This window comes from Lathyrus oleraceus, chromosome 3, assembly GCF_024323335.1.
Source record: "Lathyrus oleraceus cultivar Zhongwan6 chromosome 3, CAAS_Psat_ZW6_1.0, whole genome shotgun sequence".
NCBI lineage: Eukaryota > Viridiplantae > Streptophyta > Magnoliopsida > Fabales > Fabaceae > Lathyrus > Lathyrus oleraceus.
In genome coordinates, this window is record NC_066581.1 from 263,764,207 (window position 1) to 263,787,345 (window position 23,139).

A 23,139-nucleotide genomic window follows, 5' to 3' on the forward strand; every position below is an offset into this window, starting at 1 on the left:
TCGAGGTTAGACCAATATGAAAGATCAAAAAACACCGACCACTTTTTTCAAATATTTTTCTCAACTGACCTTTTTTTTATCATTTTCAAAGATAACATTATTGTGTTCTTGTCGTTTATAAACTTTATCCATAGTTAAAGACCTAGGAGCGATATAAAAGTCATGCTCTCCGTTAAAAAAACTAACGAATGCTTAGAAACACCTTTCAAAATCTTAAAATAGATTTTTTTTATTGAAAATATACTTATTTATTTAAAATATTTAAAGAGTGTCCCTAAACATTCATTAACAAGATCCAAAGAAAAAATATTTTTTAAATTAAACTTTTTAATTTGCAATGATTTATTATACTGATTTACACTAACCAACCACAAGACTCTCACCTGGGTTAACAGATATTTGCACCGCAATTTCCAAACATACAAACTAAATCAATGGTAAAATTTGACGGTGTATCAGCAGACCAATCCACATGCCTCCTCTCAATAACTCACTCCCCTGTAAAGTATCCATTTTCCAACACAATCTAGTTTCTTTTCTTTCAGAGTCTTCATCCTGACGCAGTTCCAGAAAAATAAATTAAACTTAAAAGTGAGATGTCACCTAACTAGCTAACATCATACATTTGAAATCGCGACTTCATTCCCCATCATCCTCTTCCTCAAACCTCTTCAATTCAATGGCCTCAGATCAGAGACTCTAGGGTTTTGATCTGAGGATTCGTAACAGAAACATGGATGTAGAGAGATCATCACTCTGCAATTGCGTTGTCAACTTTCTCTTAGAAGAGAACTACGTTCTTACAGCATTTGAACTTCTTCACGAGCTTCTCGACGATGGCCACGACGATCAAGCTATTCGTCTTAAACATTACTTTTCCGATCCCTCTCTCTTTCCGCATGATCAAATCTCTCGCCTCAACTCTCTCCGAGGTAACTAATCGCCATTCACACTCTTTCAGTTTCCTCATTCTCGTCGTTTCGGTCAACGCTGAGAAATTTATACAGCAATGGAGACAAATCATGATAATGAGTGGATACAAATCATGCGTATTTTGTACATTTTATTGATAAGATCTTTGAATTTGAATTTGGATTGGATGATATGATATTATTTATTATGTGCGTATTTGTTAAAAGAGGAGTTCGATTCAGAAGCATTAGAATTCTCAAGAACTGTTGTCAATTGTGGATAACGGTAAATAGTGGTTTATTTAAGTTTCTGCTGAGTTATAGTGTTATAGTGTTATAGTGTTGTTATAAGTTGTAAAAGTTAGTACTACAAATAGTGTGTCGAGTGTTAGAATTATGGAAACTATAGAGAAACTGGGATTCTTTGATCTGGAATTCTTTCTAATGATTTCTTAATCGGTTTTACGGTGATGAATCATCTATTTATAGTTTTACAGTGATTTCTCAATCAGTTGGTTAGTTTTTATAACTGAATGGGGTTACTCACAAGCTTATTAGGTTACTATTGAGCTAGGCTATTTGTTTAATATCACAGAACAATAGAGATTTGTTCAAACTTCATTATGTTACAGGCTTACAGCACTATACTGTTACTATAGCTGCTATTTAACAACAGTGTCCTCTACTTGTAATTTAACCTTGCTGATAAGAGCAGGTGTGATATTTAGGTGTAGGTTGATGTAATCCGGTACTTGATAGGATGATAATTTCTCTTCTTCAATTTTTTATTTATTTTGAAATGCAGTCGCAGATCCTCAAAGTTTGCTGGAAGAGAAAGAAGCAGCAGTAGAAAAGTTAGCTATTAGTGATTATGAACTGCGTTTGGCTCTAGAAGACATCTCAAAACTCAAGAGTGAATTGCAGAAGAAGACAGAAAACCTTCATGAACTAAGTGGTATTTGCTTACACGACATTTTGACCTCCGTATCTTTTTTTTTTTTTTGTTATATGATCAGCATCGGGTCATCCAAAACAGAACAGAGATGAAGAAAAACAGAAATATAAAACTCCAACAAGAAACGACAAACAGGAAAACAATCCGAGGATAAAAGAGAACCACCACAACTTCCCACTGGCTAATCATCTTATACTTACAAAATAGCAAAGCCTTTTCCTTAAACAAAGTAGGCAACTTCACTGCTTCAGAAAACCTACCTGAACTTAAAATACTGTAAACCTTAACAATTTTGTTGTTGAAAAATCTATTTCAGTTCTTATAAAGTCAAGATTCTAGACACCCTACCTGAACTTTTTAAATGTTATCACTTAAAAAACTATCTAGAATTAGACTTTCATTAAGCCTGGGCTAAAAGTTTCAGTGACCTCAATGCTAATGCTCCTTCACTCAATGTAAGGCAATTTGGCTTTATAATCTGCTTCTTTCTCTTATGGTTTTTCCCCCTACTATAGATTAGATGGAGAGGAGTCAAACAGCTATAGGTAGAGGAGGGCCTAGAAAAACTGTAAGAGAAACTACTAAGGATCTCCAGATTAACGGATTGGATAGAAACACGGTCTTGGATAGAACATTATGGTAGAATTTGATCCATGTACCAACCCCACTTAGTGGGATAAGGCATGGTTGTTGTATACTGACTTGGAATACTTGGGATGTTTTCTAGTTGTCACTGCTTTATGGCATATTTCTTTTTGAATGCAGCTACACAGTTTAGTGGAGATGTTTCAGTGAAGGACGGGCAACAAATTCATCAGCAAAATAATACTTCCTTCACCGATTTGGGTCCGTTAAAGGATACTGAGCGTCAAGATCTTAATTGTGCCGTAAAGGAATATTTGCTTATAGCTGGTTACCGTCTTACTGCAATGACATTTTATGAAGAGGTTGGTATTGCTGTATCGCCCTTTTTCCACAACTTTCTGATTTTATTTCTCTTCTGTAGTTTCTTTGGGTGGGGGAACTTGCCATTCTTTCAGTTCTGAATTTTTTTGTCCATTACATGTTTCAGTAAGCAATTTGAAAATGTAGTAGTTACACTCCCAGTGACTGTAGTAGCTCCCTCTATTGTATGGATCTGGAATCACTCAAATATAGTCATATTATAGTATGTTTGGAGGGTGTTATGCTATTTTATTTTAAATGGTTTTATTCTAGTAGGTACCTTAATGTTAATGAGGAAGCCTTGGGACAGTATCTTCTACTTGAGGTGGGTAGGGCATGGTGTGGTGCTTCTGCCTTGACCACATCACGAATTTCCGCTCAAAATGACTTTTCTATTTTAGTGTCACCCTTCTTAATTCTCAACCAATTGGTTACAAATATAAGAGGGGAAATAAATCCAGTATGTTGAAGGGAAATAAACACAGAAACCCAAAAAAAATAAAAAATCCTTGGGGCATTCTTTTTAGTTGAGAACTTTCATACATCTTGACTTGTTAGATAGTTTGGGTGAGGCTGAAAAGTTTATTGATATTTATGGGACCTGTTTTCTTGTTCTATTAATCTTTACATACAATTGGAGGTCACATAGCGTGAAATCTTGCAAATGCAAGGTAAGGTTGTTTACATGACCCCATAACGGGTTAATCCCTTCCCTAGATCTCACCATGGCAGAACTGTTAGGAATCCAGGAATTTGATGGAATTGAAAGACAATTGAATTAAGAAAATAAGAAAGAATAATAGGAAAGAGTCACTCCTCCAAGGGTTTCCCCTTTACAAGAGTTGTACTCTATTCACAAACTTTACAATATTCAAAGATGCTTTCTACCCTCTGTGTTCTCTTATTTATACACGTTCTCTCTATAACCACCTCAACTAACTAACTAACTAACTCACTTCTATAACAACTCTTTAACTATTTTAAATTCCTTTATTCTATAATTCTAAGATGAATTTTATAGGGCCGGGTTGCCCTTTACTTTAAGATAATATATTTTCCCGTTGTATTATCTCCTTTTTTTTAATGCACCCCTTCCCCCAAAACAAGCAAAAATAAAAACTAAAGGAGGTTTCTATGGTACTCTCTTTTGTGGTATATATACTATCATTCTTATGCATTTTGATTTTGCTCCTGGATTCATTCAACAATCTTCAAAAGTTAATACTCCAATAACGTATAGTGTACCACAACAGTTGAAATTATAGGGATTAGGGGTGCAATGGTAAAGGAGAGGAGAGACTCTAAAGAATAGTATTTGATAAATATCAGTTTGTTATTTATTCTCAGAACCATGGTGAAGTTCTAGTGTGGTACAACTAGTAATGATGCAGTCCTGTAAGACAACTTAAAAAAGAATAATAACAATACATGAATAACCCTATTTTTCAAACAAGTAGCAACAACAAAAGGTACCACAAGTCTACGGCACAATCCAAATAAACAAACATGATTTTTTTTTGGGTAAAAAATAAACAGACTTTCCATCATTTTACTAAGAGTAAATCTTCAGTTAGTTTCTTCAAGTATCACTCTCTCCTACTTAGTCCTTAAAGTAGATTAAAATCTGTCTTATTAGTCTATGTTGTTATGATACTAGGAACTAATGGAATGGATTTTCATGTACTTACAGGACTAACATGATTGATTTTTATATACTTTAATGATTACTTAGTGTTTTTGTATACTTTGTTTTTTATAAAAGAGAGATCTGAAGCCCAAAAAAGAAAACTGCAATGCAATTGAGGAGTAGAGATCAAAAGATGACCCCAATGGAGCAGGGGTTGCACATGAATTACAAAAAGAGTAATACACGAGGGACTATTTAATAAAGAAATGATTGGTAGTTTGCATACAATCTGACAGATCCGTGGTTATTTTTCGTTTGTAAAACATCATAAGTTCTGTCAAATTATATATGGTGGTGAACATGCTTATTCAATATATAACATTATGTTTGCATTTCCCTTCCTATTTGGTGCTTAATTTTAGTGATTTGTTATTCTACACTAAAACTGTTCCTGTAGGTTACAGACCAGAACATGGACATTTGGCAGAACACACCTGCATCTGTACCTGATGCCTTGCGGCATTATTATTATCAGTATCTTTCATCAACTTCAGAGGCTGCTGAGGTGATTCTTTACATTAAATAAGCAAGCTGTTTATTGTGTACCACCTAACATAATAGATAGGACCCCTTGTTCTGACAAATTGGCTTATTTTCTAGTTTTTCCTCCACTTAAGTTCTTCAGATTACCATTTTGTGGGTTTTATGCCTTGCATTTTGCATTCATAGATTACATATGCCCCTTTGCTTCTGATATTGTTACTTTTTTGTTAGTGTCCGCATGCATATTAGTTCACGGGCTTATCTATTTAGGTTATGAATAGGATATTGGTTATGTTTGCGTGTACATGCCTTGATTAATCCTATCCTAAGAGTAGTCAATAGCGACGCTATCCCGCTATAGCGGATGCCTACCACTATGGGAAGAGCCTTATCGGCACAGAACATTATAGCGGTCGCTATATGGTAAATAGCAGGATAGCGGAGCAAAGCGGTTCCCGGCCCGGAGTGGTTTTTGGCCCACTATCCTTTTCCCCTCTAAAAAACCAAAATTACCCCTTACATTTACAATGTTTTAAGGATAATTTTGGGCTTTTCAATCAAATTTGAGTTGAGACTCAACCTTAACCTTCCTTTCGATTATGCACTTCAAGAGTTGTGCTTTGATTTATGAATATTTTATGAGTTGAGTTATTTATTTAATTTTTACATTAACTATATGCTTATAATTATTATATGCAATTTGTCCAAAAAACGATCAAATAGAGCGTTCATCCCGCTATGAAATCCTAATCCTAAAACCAAATTTTCCGGATAGCTCCCTAATATCCTCAATTATTTGTCATATCTCACTCTTGACCCTTCTTTTGAGGCTTCTATTGTTTTTCTATTCTTGATTTTGTCTACTGTTATACTTGATGAGATATGTTTCAGAGGCATTGGTTGTTTTGAACTGACTTTTAATTATTCTTTTGATTTTTTTTAGATAAATTCAAGTTAATCTGAAATCCACATGAAAATGCAGGAAAAATTTTCTCTGCTTCAAGTGAATAAAACATTGCTGAATTCAAATCAGAAGCTGAATCTAGAAAAGGAAACCTTGTTGAAGAACAAAGATTTGACTGATGCTCAAATTGGAACATTGACTAAATCCTTGGAGGCAATGCAGAAAGATATTAGAGACAAAGAGAACCAGGTAGTTCATTTTTAGTTTTGATGATTCTGTCAGCATTTGTATTTATAAAATTCTGATATACCAATTGTAACTTCCAGGTGCTAGTTTTAAAACAGTCCTTGGAGCACCAAACAAAAGAGCTCAATGATTGCAGAGCTGAGATCACCTCACTGAAAATGCATCTTGAAGGGTCTCTCTCAGGAAATAATCTGGTTGTCAAGGAAGTTAATAATGTTCAGTCTCAATCTTTAGAGAAGTATGAGGAAGAAATTAAGAAATTGCAGGTGGAAATTGACTCGCTGAAGGAAAAGAATGTAAGAGCTCCCGAACCTGGAAATTATGTTGGTTCTGAAATGGAAAATTTACAGACAGATGATAAAGTGATTGAGATTCATGAAGACCAAGGTTCAATCTCAAATACCATTGCCGCGGTGGTTGGTGCTGTACGCAATGAAGATGCTCAATCATCAGCTGTTCAATCTCTGAATGAGAAAGCAAATAACGAAGAAGATACCTTGCCTACATTATTTAATGCTGTAAATACAAATAGTGCTTCTGAAAATATAAAAAATGACTCGGAACAAATTGTTGGTCAACACGAGGACAGTAGGTTACTTCAAATATCAGTATCAGACAGTGTAAGTGATGAATTAATAGATTGGAAAACAGAAAGTTCATTGTACTCTTAGCTTAATGATATCTCTATAATTTGTTAAGAAATGTGGTTGGGCCTAACTCAACCCTACAAAACTGGTTGGTAGAGTGAGGACTGCCCCCACTTATAAACACATGTTCAGGCCATATATTATCCGATGTGAGACTCTTAACACACATCCCTCATGCTCAGACTAGACAACTAGAGCGTGGAAATAAATGGTGGGTCATCCGATAGCGGAAACCATAATAGGTGGTCCGTCGGATCTTAAACGAGTCTCTAATACCACTATTGGGGTTACAAATCAGGTGATCCGATAGCGGAAACCATAATAGGTGGTCCGCCGGATCTTAAACGAGCCTCTAATAGCATTGTTGGGGTTACAAATCAGGGGGTCAACACGAGGGAGCATTTTTACTTTGGGACTTTTCTTTAAGAGCAAGACATATTTGTGAGAGACATATCACATACTCACCCAAAACCTTAAGGTGATAGGCGTGTGGGTTCTCCCACTTATAAATGCTCAAGTCTCCACATTTCTAACAAATGTGGGACTAGCAAATGTGGGACTTCTCCACGTTAATTTGATGAACTGGATGGTGAACTGGAAGTACTATTTTTGGTTTTATTACCTGTTATGTAGCACTTTTGAAAAATATAGAGATGAAGAATCTCTTCCCTTTCATCTGAAAGAATGATGAACTATCATGATGGCTAAATGTTAGCTAAATAGATTTGTCTATGTCCATATCAATTTTTAGCTGTGATATTCCATTCTTATATTTGTTCAATTTTGACAGGGATTAGGAACAGTTCAGATACTTGCAGATGCTTTGCCTAAAATCGTTCCTTATGTCTTGATTAATCATCGCGAGGTTGGTTTTTCTATAAATCTGTTTCATTTAATCTCTGTCACATGAATGCTGAATAAGTTTTGTTTTTTTGTAGGAGCTCCTTCCTCTAATAATGTGTGCTATCGAGCGCCACCCAGACAGCAGCACTCGAGATTCTTTGACCCACACATTGTTTAATTTAATCAAGCGTCCAGATGAGCAGCAGAGACGAATAATAATGGATGTATGTTGTGCTGTTTTCCTTACTTCTATTAGTGAACGTCTGAATACAATTTAAATTTACCTGTCATCTTTTCAGGCATGTGTCAACCTTGCAAAGAATGTTGGAGAGATGAGAACAGAAACAGAATTGCTTCCACAGTGCTGGGAACAAGTAAATTTGTGCCTCACGTTTCAACTTACCTTTTGCCTTTATAAAACATGGACCAGGTTTTTAGTTTGTTGGTCTTGTGCTTATTAGATAAGTCACATGTACGAGGAGCGTAGATTGCTCGTTGCTCAGTCATGCGGAGAGCTTGCAGAATATGTACGGCCGGAGATTCGAGATTCTCTTATTTTATCTATTGTGCAGCAACTAATAGAAGACTCTGCCAGTGTTGTTCGAGAGGGTGCAGCTCGAAATCTAGCTATGCTGCTTCCACTTTTCCCAAACATGGATAAATATTTCAAGGTCAGCCTCACTATATTTGCTTCGAGGCAGTCATGGAGAAGGTTTCTGACCTGAGACTTGGCTACAATGTAAGCTATAGAACAAGCTAACGAAAAATGGTCTAGGGAATGGAGCCTTTTACCTTCCCATAATATGAGAACTTTTACAGAAAAGTAATAATGACAATTAAGATTTGTTCTAATTCTTTTTTTCACCTCTTATTGATAGGTGGAGGAGCTGATGTTCCAATTAGTCTGTGACCCGGCTGGAGTGGTGGTGGAAACTGCTCTCAAGGAATTGGTTCCCGCAGTTACAAAGTGGGGAAAAAATTTAGATCACGTTTTGAGAGTTTTACTTTCTCATATTTTAAACTCAGCTCTGGTATTTGTTTTTCCTTGTACCCTCTCTTTCGGACCAACAATTTCATTATTTATCGAAATATTTTCTGAGTGAGATTTTTTGCCCCAATCCGCAGCGTTGTCCGCCTCTTTCTGGGGTTGAAGGGTCTATAGAGTCACATCTCCGTGTATTGGGTGAAAGAGAGCGCTGGAATGTAGATGTTTTGTTGAAAATGCTGATGGAATTGCTTCCTTTGGTGCACCAAAAAGCATTTGGCACTTGTCCCTTCTTGTCCACCACAGAAACTGCACCAACTGTGTTATCTATCCCATTGCTTGAATTGTATGCCAGGTAAGCTTAGCGAGAACATCTGATTTTGAATAATGCCATTAGGATATTTGGAAGAGTCAATGCCACTGACAGTCTTGACGTCTCATCCTTCCTCCTGAGTCTTGTTGATTCATGTTGTAATGTTTGTGTATTCCAAACATGGAATTTATGCATACACTAAAAGGAAAACCATGTATGACCACTCAATGAAAGCTGGCTGATCTTTAATGATTTCCCTTTTGCTAGGGAACAAGTTGAATGGGTTACCTTTGAGTGGATGCATGTTGAGTGTTTTCCAAATTTGATACAGCTGGCCTGCCTGTTGCCACAGAAAGAAGATAATTTACGGAGCCGGATTTCAAAGGTCGCTTTGCCCTCCCTTTGAAGTTTTTCAAATTTTTTGTACGCCTTCTTAACCAAAATTAATTGAGTTTTTGCTGATATAACCCATGTAAATGCAGTTTTTGTCATCTGTTTCTGAATATTTTGGGGAGTCCTACGTGACATGCATAATGCTACCAGTATTTTTAATTGCAGTAGGGGATGATGCAGATTTGACTTTTTTTCCTACTGCCATCCATTCAAGAATTAAAGGTAAACATTTTTTCCCTGTTAATTTTGTACATAATCGCTTCATATTTGACCGTTCACTTGTAGGTTTGAGGCCAAGATCTGCCGTTGCAAATAGGCTTTCTACAATGTGTGTCTTACCGCTTCTGTTAGCTGGTGTTTTGAGTGCTCCTGGAAAACATGGACAGTTAGAAGGATATTTAAAGAAGCTGCTTCTAGAAGATAGTTCCATGCAAAATCGTTCAACCAAGCACACTCCTGAGATTATTAATGCTATCCGCTTCATTTGGTTTGATTACCACCACAAACATTTTTAAAATTCTATGTGTCTTTGTCCAATGCTCATTATGAGTTTTCTTTATAATGCAGCACACGTGAAGAAAACCATGGCATGGTATTTAATATATTATGGGAAATGGTGGTCAGCTCTAACATGAGCATGAAAATAAATGCTGCACAGCTGCTGAAAGTTATTGTAAGAGTGCTTCTTTCTTAGTTTCTAGATGCATCTCATATTAATGCCTAAACTAAAACAGCTTCTCAATTAATAGGTGCCATATATTGATGCAAAGGCTGCTTCAACTCATGTTTTGCCTGCTCTAGTTACTCTTGGATCTGATCAAAATCTGAATGTGAAGTATGCCAGCATAGATGCATTTGGTGCAGTGGCTCAGCACTTCAAAAATGATATGGTATCTGCTATTTGTATTTCTCCCTGGTTCCTGTTGAAGTTATGATGTTAATGCAGTTCTTCAATTCAAATTCCTAATCAAATAATATATCTTCCAGATTGTTGACAAGATACGTGTTCAAATGGATGCTTTTCTTGAAGATGGTTCTCATGAAGCTACTATTGCTGTTATTCGTGCGTTGGTGATTGCTGTACCACATACAATAGACAGACTTAGAGATTATATCCTTAACCTTATTTCTGGAAAAATGTTTGGAAAAGTAATTAATGTCCTGACATTTGTGTCTCATTTTTTGTCATTTGCATGTTCTGTTGGCTTTCAAGGTCTCCGAAATAGTGTTTTTGTTTCCTTAACTTGACATACATCTTTTGTCCAAGATTTTCCAACTTACAGCAATGCCAAATGCAGCAAAAGACTTAACACGTCGACGAGAGAGAGCTGATGCATTTTGTGAGGCAATCCGTGCTCTGGATGCTACAGGTTTGCTCATTTAAAAATCATATTAATCTGGGATGCCTAAATTCATTTGAGCTCTTTCTATGGTGTTCACATCAAGGTTTGATTGATAATTTAATGTTTTGGATTGGTACCAGATAACCATCAATGTTCTGTGTTCTGTTATCATAGGATTCAGATTTTTTATTGATGTAAATATGTAATCTACACGTGGAGCTGTCAGTTTTCTAGTCTTCCCATAGCTCAAATAGTACCTATAGTGTATGGATCTTTTTAGCCTTATGTGTTATATTTAATCTTTTTAGTTAAACTCCAAATCACACTTTTATTCATTTGTTAAAGTCTCCATTTTTTTTAATAGAAAATATTACTTCATAGGAAAATTAGGTTGCAGAAAGAAATCATAAGACATCTTCCAAAAAGGAAATATTATACTTTTTGATCCATTATTTGTCGTTTTTTCTTCATTGTTAATCAAAATTCGCATGTCTTTCAATCATTTCCCTCTATGATGACAAATCTTTTGTAATTTCAATTTTATTTTATACACCACCATAAGCTAGAGTCTACAACCGCAATATTGTTTGTAAAAGTCATAGTAACAAGTTTTAATTTCACGGAGATGTCACTGATTGTTGACATTTATTTCTTCCCTCAAGTATTTTTAATTCCTAGTTTCTCTTCTTGTAGATCTTCCTGCAAATAGTGTTAGGGACTTCTTTCTGCCTGCAATACAGAACCTCTTGAAAGACTTGGATGCACTGGATCCAGCTCACAAAGAAGCACTTGAAATTATTATGAAGGAAAGATCAGGGGGAACTTTTGAGACTATTAGCAAGGTAATGGGTGCTGCTCATCTTGCGCTTCCAACATCAGTTAGCAACATTTTTGGTGAGGGTGGGTTGCTTGGAAAGAAAGAAACCACTGAGTCACCAACAGAGGCAGTTCTGTCCCCCAAGAGTGTCACTCCACCAGCAGAGGACACTAGATTCAGACGTATCATGATGGGAAATTTCAGCGAGATGCTTCGTGGCAAAGCAAAAGCCCAAGAGGATGGTCAGAACCAATAAGATGCCTTTGGCCTTAGCAATATTGTGCTTAAGCTGTTTCATCAAGAGAATGTCACTGTTTCCCATATGTACAACAACCAAGACTTGTGAATTTCTTTTACAGTGTTGTTTATGAGATAGAAAAAGAGTGAAAATATAAATAAATAGTTTATTACAGTTTTTGATGCCAAAATTTGTGGTTGTGATCTAATAGGCCTTGTGTCGGGGACAGGAAAGAGATTTTGGTCGAGAGCACATTGTAAATGTGAATTGTTCATTAAATTTTCATCTGCATGCTTTGTGTTTTTCTCGCATTTTATGGTTTGGGATGTTTTTAGAAATGGCATAACCACAAAGGCAGAATCAAATGGCATTATTCATTGCACCCCATTCATTACTCTTCAATTTTGGCAAAATTTCAAAAATACTCTTAGAATTTGGAAATTGAAATCCGAACGCACTCTAGATACTATAAATCCAATCTCACAACCACACGAAATAAAAGTAAAAATTAAGTCAAAAGATTGAAATCTAGATTCACCCTAATCACAACAAACTCAATCTCAGAACCGTTTAAATAAAAGTAAAAAATAAGTTTGGAGATTGAAATTCAGATTCAACTTCGAATATTGAAGTTCAGACACGTTTATTTAAGTGTGTGTGGATAATCTCCCCATTTTATTTCTTTGAAATCAACTTCTCAACTTCTCTCAAGAACATAACTCTTACTCATCTGAATTCAATATTTTTTCAATCTTTCTCTTAATATCTACTTCTCTTCATTCAAACCAAGCATTTCGTCAACTTCTACTCTTTTCCATTCAAACAAAGCACATTCATCTCCAACATTTGGTAAATTTCTCATATCTTTGTTTTTTCTGATTTTGGATGTATGTAACTCCTTAATAACTTAATAGATTATAGTTAAACTATATTAGACTATGTAACACCCTACTTTCCGATTCGACAAATAATCAGTCAAATATATATATATATATATATATATATATATATATATATATATATATATATATATATATATATATATATATATATATATATATATATATATATATATCGTATAAAATCCTTCATGTAGAATGCTACTCATACATCAGCAAAACATACATGAACCACATAATTGAAAATTGAATTATTTGATAAGAAGCAGAAACTATAAAATAGTCGGCATAAAGAGCCTTAACAATAGTAAGTTTGAAAATGTGGTTCAATATCCAAATAAAGAAAAGATACACACCATAAGAAAAACAAATAAAAAAACATCATGTTTCCCTCGTGTTACATATCAGAGCGACACCAACTATATACTCGATCGACATGCAATCAAAGAGGTATAACGCCGTCCTCTATATCAAGCTCCTACTCAGGTATTTGATTGTCTATACTCCAGAGGAGCACATACGCAACACCACAAAAAGGGGATGAGAATACGTTCAAATAATAATCGGTGCACAAAATAATCAGAGTAGATTCACATATCACAAATCATACACGTATTAAACATGCACCACGATAACACATATTTATATTTCACCCACATCACGATCAATCATAAAGCAGAATGTTATTCATCACATTCAAAATCACACAAATCAATACGAGAGTATTCAACAATCCTCAAATATCTCACCTCCATAAAACTTTATCTAATGCAATGCAACACCGATTCGACTCAAGCTCATCACAATCCATTCTCTGAACTGGACTCACAACTCATGCATGTGGTACCGACTCAATATTTGGTTCTTCATACGAACCGGGTCCCCTCTTTGAACCCCGAGCCCCCATTCTGAGTTCCAAGTCTCCACTCTGAGCTTGAGACAAGTCACTAGTCCCCTCTCTGAACTCGTGACTCTCCTATTTCACAACACGACGACATATGGTGCATGACATGTAACAATGCAAAGACAATAACACAATAATGGATACAACCCCACTCTGACTGTAAGCAATCATGCAACAACAATATAACAATGAATACAACCCCTCTCCGATTGTAAATAGTCACGTAATAAAAACAACACAACAATGATTACATTTCCACTCTGATAACAATCATGCATTTAATGCATCACTAGTAGTTCTCACTCCGAACTACTCATCTCATCAATCATCAACAAATATGTACAATAATTCACATAATTTAAACTTTCATTTCACAACATATATTCACACATTGAATATACACCCATACATCACTCAAATATATCAAATTATCTCACAAGGCACTACCATGAGGTAGTTTTATGCGTTAACTTTCCAACGCTTCAAACGACACCTCATTTGGGCTTACGGAACTAAAGTTATGGCAAAAATACTAAAATGGAAATTTATGATTTTCGGCACTATGTCAATCGATTAATTGGGAGAATCAACTGATTGCGTCAATCGATTGACACTACTATTTTTTTTTCAAAAATTCCAGTTTTAAATCACGTTTCAGCAATGGTTATCCCTTTCAAACCCCATCCAAACATATCCTAGCATACCTAAACATCCAAAATTAATACATACACATTTATCATATACTATCATGTTGATTCTCATTGATTTAACATGTTATTCCATCAATTAATCACCAAAAATCAGATTTATGATAACACACAAAATCCCTCAATTTTAACACCAACATCATTTTTATACCAATATCTTCATGAACAAAAAGTCAAACATAAATCAATTACGAATTACATATTATTTAATGGTATAAAAATATATCCACATCCATTTAACTCATCAAACAATCAATCAAAAGATAAGGAAGAAACCCTATTGGAGGTTAAAGGAAACCTCTCTACCCTTTTATGATTAAGGCACCCTTAGTTGAATAACCCTATTGAATCTTAGGCTTGGTGTATGGTCTAGTTTTTGCTCTCTGCGTGTAATTTAGATTTCAAAATCCAGACCCTTAGTACGAATAACAAAATATGGACTTCTCTGTTTTTCATTCTGTTTCTTAATTCTATTTACTTATACATTGTTTTCATTTCTTTGATTATGATATGACTTTATTGTTTGATTATGTAAAAATTGTTGACGAACAACAACGATACAAACATGGTCAGTTATTCCAACATGCTTCAATGCGTCAGAAAAGAGCTAAATCAACACGAGTTGTTGGAGAATCATCTCATGGTGCTGGGGGATCCTATTCTTGTGGTCATGTATCTTTAGTTCATAGCGAAACACCCACTGCTCCCGTTCATGTTATTGTACATGCAAATGATCCACATCTTCCAACCAGACCTGATGTTGCCGCAACTGATCCCGATAGTTTTCTAAGAAGCCTAAAAAATACTTCACTACTTCCTCTATATGCACAAAATTCAACTAGACACGTGTGAGAAGGAGAGATAAAAAATATTTATTTACTATTTTAAACATCTATTTTATACTAGTTTAACTGTCTGACGTTGATGTATTTATTTTTGCAGTACCATAACACGTTGAAATGTATAAACCATGATAGAAATATAGAAAAGATGTTGTAGGCTGATGAACCATGGTTTCAGGAAGTCTTGGATCTATATGAGATTAAGGACTTATGTAGGAGCGAATATGGTTATATTGATCATGGTCTATTATTTGCATTTGTTGAGAGATGACACACATAAATATCTTTATTTTATCTTCTGATCAGTGAGATGACTATCACTTTTGATGATGTGTCGTGTCTCATACATCTTTCGATCACCAAAAGTTTATTGGATCACTCTAGAATTAGTATATTTGAGACACTCGACCTAATGGTGAAATAATTAGGAGCTGATCCGGGTAAAGTCCAAAGTGAGATAAAAGACACTGGATGATGTCATACTAGATTTTCATTCATATATGAAAATTATATTAACAACCTAAATGCATCTATGGATGATGCAGGTGCTAATGCATATGTTTCCTATCCTAAAGTATTTGCATTGAAGACATACTTTTAGATTTTGGTTGACACAGTTATATTCGTGGACAAAAGTGTGTAATCTATGTCGACATTGTGTACATTAAATACTTCATGGACATGGAAATGATTCATTAGTACAATGAGGGGTGGGGGAGTTTGTTTGCTTTACCTATACTCCAAATTGGATGACTGTAGTTTATGTAAGGTTCTAACACCATAAAATCTACCATGGTTATTAGCACAATTAGGAGGAGCATACTCGTTAGATAACCCTTCTGACGTCTGTTCTTTCATATAAAAGATTCTAGATCCCAAAAAAGCTATAACCATATTATAAAAGCCTAAAGAAGGAATCACATCACGTTACACATTATTCTAACCCTGAGTACCTCTCACTTTCGTCTATCACTAACTCAAATATTTGAATGTTTAAAGGTACCCTGGACCAAAGCACCGAGATACAAACTACCTACCATTGTCATCATTAAATCCAATTTCACCACCTTTTTTTTGAACCACATCGATCATTTCAAGATCAGGAAGAAATCTAGGTCTAAGTCCTAATTCAAGGGGTTTTACAAGTTGAAGTACAAAAGTTTCATTTGTAATAAAACCGATCACTTCATGAATGATTTTTCGGAGAAGGGTAACATGGGTGATTCTATTTAGATTGTGGTTTCCTCGAATGAGGATGGTTATGAGAGTATAGGTACGCTAATGATAACTAATTTAGAAACAAAGAAGCGTTAGGGTATGGACTCAATACGCTCTTATCACACGTGTTTTAGAAAATAATACTTTGAGATTTTGAAGAAAAGTGAAGGTGGAGACGTTCAATTAAGTAATAATAAGGGTTGGAAGGTTCATGGTATTGGGATGGCTCGACTCAAGATGTTAGACAATCGTGAGTTTCTTTTAAGAAACCGAAGGAATGTTCCCAAACTTAAGATTTGTTTCTGTCTATAATTATATTTGATGATTTAGAATATTTCATTAGAATTGAACATGATATATTGAAAGTTTTGCACAATACTTTGATAATTCTTAAAGTGTCTAAAATATATGATATGTATATTTTGGATGGTTTCATTTTTATTGGCAATGAATAATTAGATAGTTAATACTTTCATGATAAAATCAAACTATGACATAAAATCGAGGAATATTAGTGAAATAGGTTTGATTGAACTCTAATTTTCTAACCTTAAATCAGTTGTAATTTTCTAAAGGATTGAGGAATTCGTTGAAGTTATTAAATATTTAATTACTAAGAGATTAATATTAAATATTCTTGATAATATGTAATCACATATAATAAGTTTAATTAGCAATGTCAAACAAGGAGAGTAAGGGAAAATCTATGTCAACCTCATCCCTAACATTGTTTTAATTATTAATTTTACAAACCTTAGTTTTTTTCACTATATCTCTCATGGTAGAATGACATATTGAAGAATGTAAATGATTAAGGTTTTTTCCTATTACTCTAACATATGATGCAAAAGAATGGTATGATATATTGACGTCCTAGAACATCTTTACACGAGATGATATGAAGTGAACATTCATATAAAATATTTCTCTACATTCATCTATGTTCGAAAAGTATGAAATATTCCCTTTTAGACAAAACGAAGGAAAATCACTCGGTGAATCCTGCAAGAGATTCAATAGGATATTAGTTGCGTGCCCAACATAAAAATAATCGAAGTTGTTGTTGCTAATAAACACTATGTTTTTTTAAAGTTATTTTGTAGTCTTTTGTTAAAACTCTTGATTGATAATGGATTAGAGAACTAATGTCTCCTCTATGGTAGATTATTTTAGATTGAATCGAATAAATAATTTTGCGTGTTAATTATCATCCTATTTTTTCTAGTTCTCATTATTATGATTTTTCTTTCACATTAATAAATAGATTGTCTTTTTTTTTTCTTCAAATCTCTTTTTAAAATTAATTTACAAAAAAATAATTTACAAAATAAACTTAAAAAACTAAAAACTAAAATTTATTCCAACGAGCCCTAAGTCAACTACATTTCCACATTTGAGGGGACACTAGCTTGGTTTAGAAAACCAAAATGGCACTAAATAGAAGTGGAGTTAATGCGTGATAATTACATCTCAACGTCCATTAATTAAGTGGGGACAATGTCAATGATACATAATTTCCCACTAAAATTAAGATGCAATAAAAATTCATTGAGTTAAGCACTTAACCAAACCCACTGCTCTCACCAATATAGCCATGATATATTTCTATGTATATTACTATCTCTTATTCTTTATATAAAAAAGATAATTATTTTTTTAGATTAATTAAATAATTAATATATTTGATCCATTTATAGATTAGATATATTAATTATTTAATATTTAAAGAATTATCTCTTATAAAAAGAAACAAGGTAATAATAGTTAATCAATAATATAACTCACTCTAAATTTGTACAATTAGTAGAAATCTAGTAAAAAATGATGAATATGGACAATGATTAAAGATTTAGACACTTCAATAAAATTTGTTCTTAGTATTCTCCCCGTATCATAAAAAGTGTCTCATTTGCACTTTTTCATTGTCTCAAAATAATTATCCTTTTATAATATCAATACAGCATTTATTATTATTTTTCCACTATCATACCCCTATTTAATAACTTTCACTTTATTTAATCATTCTTTCAACTATAATTAATAGGGGTATTCTAGTAAATAATATTAGTTTTATTATCAAAATCAATACATTTAATCATTTTCTTAAGAAACGTGAATTGTTCAAATTGAACACTTTTTATGAGACGGAGGGAGTACTAGATAATAATGACGTGGTACTAAAGTAAACATCATGTTTGGGCATCGATAATATGAAGAGAAAAATCATATTTACAATGAATTTGCTGCAGACAAAGACAATTTTTTTTATTACTAATCTTTTATAATTATTTGGTTAGGGATGTAAATGAATATTAATGGGACAAATACGATATCCGTGTCCATCCCATTATAGAAATATGATATTCATATCCATCTCATATTTATGTGAGTATCTATTAAACGATTATCCACAAATTTTAAAATACTTACAGATATTTATAGATATTTATGGATAATATTTTTTTTCTAAAATTATTTTAAAATATATATATTTTCAACTTCTTATAAAGACACAAAAAGTTAATAGCATATAACATCCATACAATTCACATGCAATTTATCAATAAATTTTCATCACATTAATTTTATTCTTTTTCACCAAAACATAATAACATCCAAACATAATATCCATAAATTTCATTTTTACTCGCAACAAATAAAAGATATTGTGATTGTGAATTATAGTGGAAGATCGAATGACTGACAAGTAGGAGGATATGTACCCATTACTACAAAATAGACCATTCGTAACACCAATTTTACAACTATCATAGTGTTAACCATGATAATATTTTATTTCTGGGCGTTTTTTTTTGAATTTACTAAAGGACATGTCACAACGGTCAAATGAAGCAACCATAGTGAAAGGTACACATAGTGAAATGGTTTGAATCCCAACACAAACAATTAACCATTTATCGTGATGAAAATATGATTGACAATGTATATCACCATGTTTTTTTATTACCAACCATGATGAAAAATGATACTTATTTATATATAAGTGAAATTATCTCTCGCTTCAGTACATAACAACCATCTATCTCAAAACAAAATCCTAACAACTATTTCACTCGTCTCTCTCCAAATGAAACCCTAACAACTCTGTCACCCGTCTCTCTCATATAGAAACCCCAAAATGAAACCATAACATCAAATCTTAACCAATGGGTATTTACAAGTTCATTTTTTCTATAATTTTTTTTTTCAAAATCTATTTCAATAACTTGTTTCATGATGTATGAACTTTCTTCTTGTTTTGACTTGTAGGTATCTTTTTTTGACTTGTAGGTAGGGATGCTTGTTTCAATAAAGAGAACGAAGCTAAAGTTAGCGTTACAAACTTATAGGTAGGGATGTTAAGTTTGTTGCTCTAACTTTAGCTTCATCCTTATTTCATTATGGACACGCCATTATGAGACATGTATGATACGCTTCTGAAGCATTCTATGACTTGATATGTTGTATTTGTTGTTTATGGTTTATTGTTGATGAATGTTGTTGTTAATGTTTGTTTAAAAGATGAATTTATTATATAATATATGGTTTGAGTATTTTTTCAATCTCTTACTGAATATATAACTTTTCAAACTGCATTAGCAAATTATGATATGATAGATAAAGTTGTATTAGAAAACAAGTACACGTTCAATTCTTGACAAGTATTCTTCACACCGTTAACTGCATGTTGTTTTTGACAGTTAAAACTTGATTTAATGATTGTAGGTCTTCAACCACTTCTCTATCCACCTCTAATATTGTTTACAAAATAGATAATATTTTGCAAAAAAGAAGTAGAGGCGAAGGCAATGACGTTTGACGAACTATGATCATTAAACCAAGTTCTTACTGTCAAAGAACAAAATACGGATAAGATGTTGAAGAACTCTTGTCTAGCATCGAACATGAACTTGTATTAATAATATAACTTAATTTGTTATATTATAATGTTCTAGTGAAGGTTGAAAGGTTATATGTTTAGTGAGCATTTGCGAAATAAGCATTCCATATAATTTATAATAAACTCAGGTCTATATATCACAATAGTTGTTTAGAACAACCGTTATTAAATATGTTGTATTAAAGAATATCACAACGGTTGTTTAAAGTAATTGTTGTAGTAGGTAGCACGCTACATAGATACAATTACGGTGGCACGTCCATGGTGGAAAGCATCATACATACAATCATACCTTACCTCACAACGGTTGAACCAACATGATGGTTTCCCATTTCCAACTGTTGTGATAGGTGTTTTTCGTAGTAGTGACTTATTGGATAAAGGAAAGACGATATTGGTTGGTTGGATGGTGAAATTGTTGAATTGAGGCTTAAAGTATTGAAGAAGCTAAAATATGAAATGATAAAATAGAATTTATATGAAATGTGAAAGGTTTTCCTCAAAGAAAATTTCAACAAAAAAAAAAATCAGAAAACTGACTTTTTTCAAAAGATAAAAAGACAGAGTATAATAAAATAATTATATTTAAATAATTTTTATAATTTAATAATGTATATGGATATCGCGGAAACGTATATCATTAAACATGCATATGTATCCATTAACAAACAGATATTTAAATATCCATTTATTTTACCTTTGGATATTTTATTTGCGGATATCTACATATACATGTTTTCTTGCCATCCCTAATTTGGTTGATGGGCTCAGTGCTGCATATAGTCCTCTTTCTAATTTCAACATCATCACTAGAGATAATTTATTCTACCACCTCAAGTTTGACTTGTTATCCCCACATATTTTTATAATGGCAAAAATATCTTTGTCAAAATTTGACTAAAAAAAAGTGAACGAAAAAAATCGTTAGTGCAATGGAAAAATCCGTTACGAATGAAAAAAATCGGTAGTGCATTTTAAAAGTTTGGTATGCATTTTTTACCCATTTAAAAAAATAAATAAATTTAACATATCCGATTTTTTGATAAATCCGATATTTTTGATAATTTTCTGGATTTTTGAAAATTGCCGGTATATTTGATAGGACTTTTTTTTAACACTACTGGATTTTTCAAGTGTTGTAGTTTACAAGATTTTTAGAAAAGTGTTGTAGTTTACCGAATTTTTTGAAAACTATTGTAGTTTACCAGATCTTTCGAAAAATCTGAGAATGTTAAGTTTTATTTTGGCCTTTCGAATATGAACTATCGACATTTTTCAAAAATCCGGAGAACTACAAAACATTTTGAAAAATCGGGTATTTCTTCAAACATTTACCAGAAATCATTGCGTTTTTATCGGAAATTTTGGAAAATTCCAGTATTTCTTCAAAAAAATATCGTAAACGCAAAAATCTCGTCAAGCTATGAGATGACATGATAAAATCTCGTATTTCCAAGTCAAGCTATGAGATGACATGATAAAATCTCGTCACGAGCTGAGCTATGAAACAATTAATTTTTAAACAGATAAACCTTAATTTATTTTTGGCTTAACTATTAGTATGTCGGTCCTTTAACTTAACTATTGATTTCATGTTAACTTATTATTTAGTAAACATTAATATTTAGTCCTTTAACATTTATTTATGTTAGTCTAAGTTAATTTAGTCGGTTAACTTTTAATTTTAAATAGCTAAGATATAACAATATTATTGAGTATTTATCATAGATTTTAACCTGGGCCAACCATAATCTCTTGAACCGACTATCCTGAGATAGTTTGTTCTGCGCCAAAACCTCTCGATCGACTACATTGTCATATTTTTAGAATCTTCTTCTTACTATAGAACTATTATATACCTTGCTACAGGAGATTCATGTCTCAGATCCATCCAACAGTCCTTTGCATTCCACGCCTGAAAGATAAAAATGTCGTTATTCCTCTCCTCGTATATAGGGAATGACGTCAAATCAAGCAACAGATTTCAAACACAATTTGAATAATCTATACTCTTTCACATACTGACTTGAGCGTCAGAGTTCTAACCTTGCAGGTACACCTCCGCTTCACTGCATCATAAACTTTCCTCTGGTGCAGCTTCTAGAGCTCTCTTTATTTCTGGTTCCATAACGGAATAATGATGCTGTATGTGGGAATCGACTTTTAATTTCCATATTTTCTAGCTCTCTACTTTTATGTTCAGTTGGTCGTTGTGTATCTTCCTTTAACCTCTAAACATAAATCTAGTAAATCAAACACAAAGCTCACTTGCGTTCGATCAATTCGAACATTACATCGTTTACAATTCAATGATCTTACAAATCTTTAAACTTTTGTATCTATGACCTCTTCGATCCTTGGAAATGACTGGATCTAGAGCTACTCATTCAGCCATCGCACGCAAAGCTGCTTTAGTTGTTACAGGAGTAGTACCGACAACTGTGAATCAACGAAACACGCCTCATCCTCCTTCTGGAAAAACAAACCTAGACACCGAGGTTCCTTCACATCCAAATCTAATTCTTATTCCTCATAGAACAAGGACTATCCAAACACTTCATTGTGAAGTTCCAACTTTTTTTCCCATCGAGCGACCTGAGATGTTACACGATTTTAGTTTTCTCGAATTGAACCCAGGCGCTCAATGAACGAATGAGTTGCTCAACGGTATCTACGACATCGTTCAACAATAAAATTCCAAGGCGACAAAGGAAAGATTACTTTTCTTAGAAGAAAGCTTCCACCATGTTCAGCCTCGAATGAACACAATTCAAGAGATCGGGTTCAAAAGGAACCATTCCGTCAGACCGAAGTCGACCGCTGCAAGGGGAAGCAAAATCCAGAAGTAAAAAAACCATCCAAAAGGTTAAAAACAAAATTCCCCTCCCTGAAGTCTGGATGGGGACCAAAGGCAGTCACACACTCTATCTACATATCACATGTGGATTTTTGTGATCG

The 23,139-nt window shown here is 33.6% G+C and overlaps 1 protein-coding gene across 2 annotated transcripts; it reads left to right on the forward strand.

Moving 5' to 3' along the window:
- The first annotated feature begins 383 nt into the window (after positions 1 to 383).
- LOC127126833 (uncharacterized) lies at positions 384 to 12,001 on the forward strand. Of its 2 annotated transcripts, XM_051055843.1 has the most exons (20): positions 384 to 932; positions 1,717 to 1,866; positions 2,632 to 2,813; positions 4,896 to 5,003; positions 5,964 to 6,134; positions 6,212 to 6,751; positions 7,569 to 7,643; positions 7,717 to 7,845; positions 7,921 to 7,995; positions 8,083 to 8,292; positions 8,500 to 8,652; positions 8,747 to 8,961; positions 9,187 to 9,304; positions 9,402 to 9,534; positions 9,598 to 9,799; positions 9,880 to 9,985; positions 10,062 to 10,202; positions 10,300 to 10,423; positions 10,566 to 10,682; positions 11,349 to 12,001. In XM_051055843.1, exons 1-20 carry the CDS (start codon positions 734 to 736, stop codon positions 11,726 to 11,728), a joined length of 3,528 nt encoding a protein of 1,175 aa, XP_050911800.1. In that variant the 5' UTR covers positions 384 to 733; the 3' UTR covers positions 11,729 to 12,001. The 2 variants fall into 2 exon arrangements, with proteins under 2 accessions (XP_050911800.1, XP_050911799.1); XM_051055842.1 differs by having other exon boundaries at positions 9,402 to 9,799.
- The last annotated feature ends 11,138 nt before the right edge of the window (positions 12,002 to 23,139 follow it).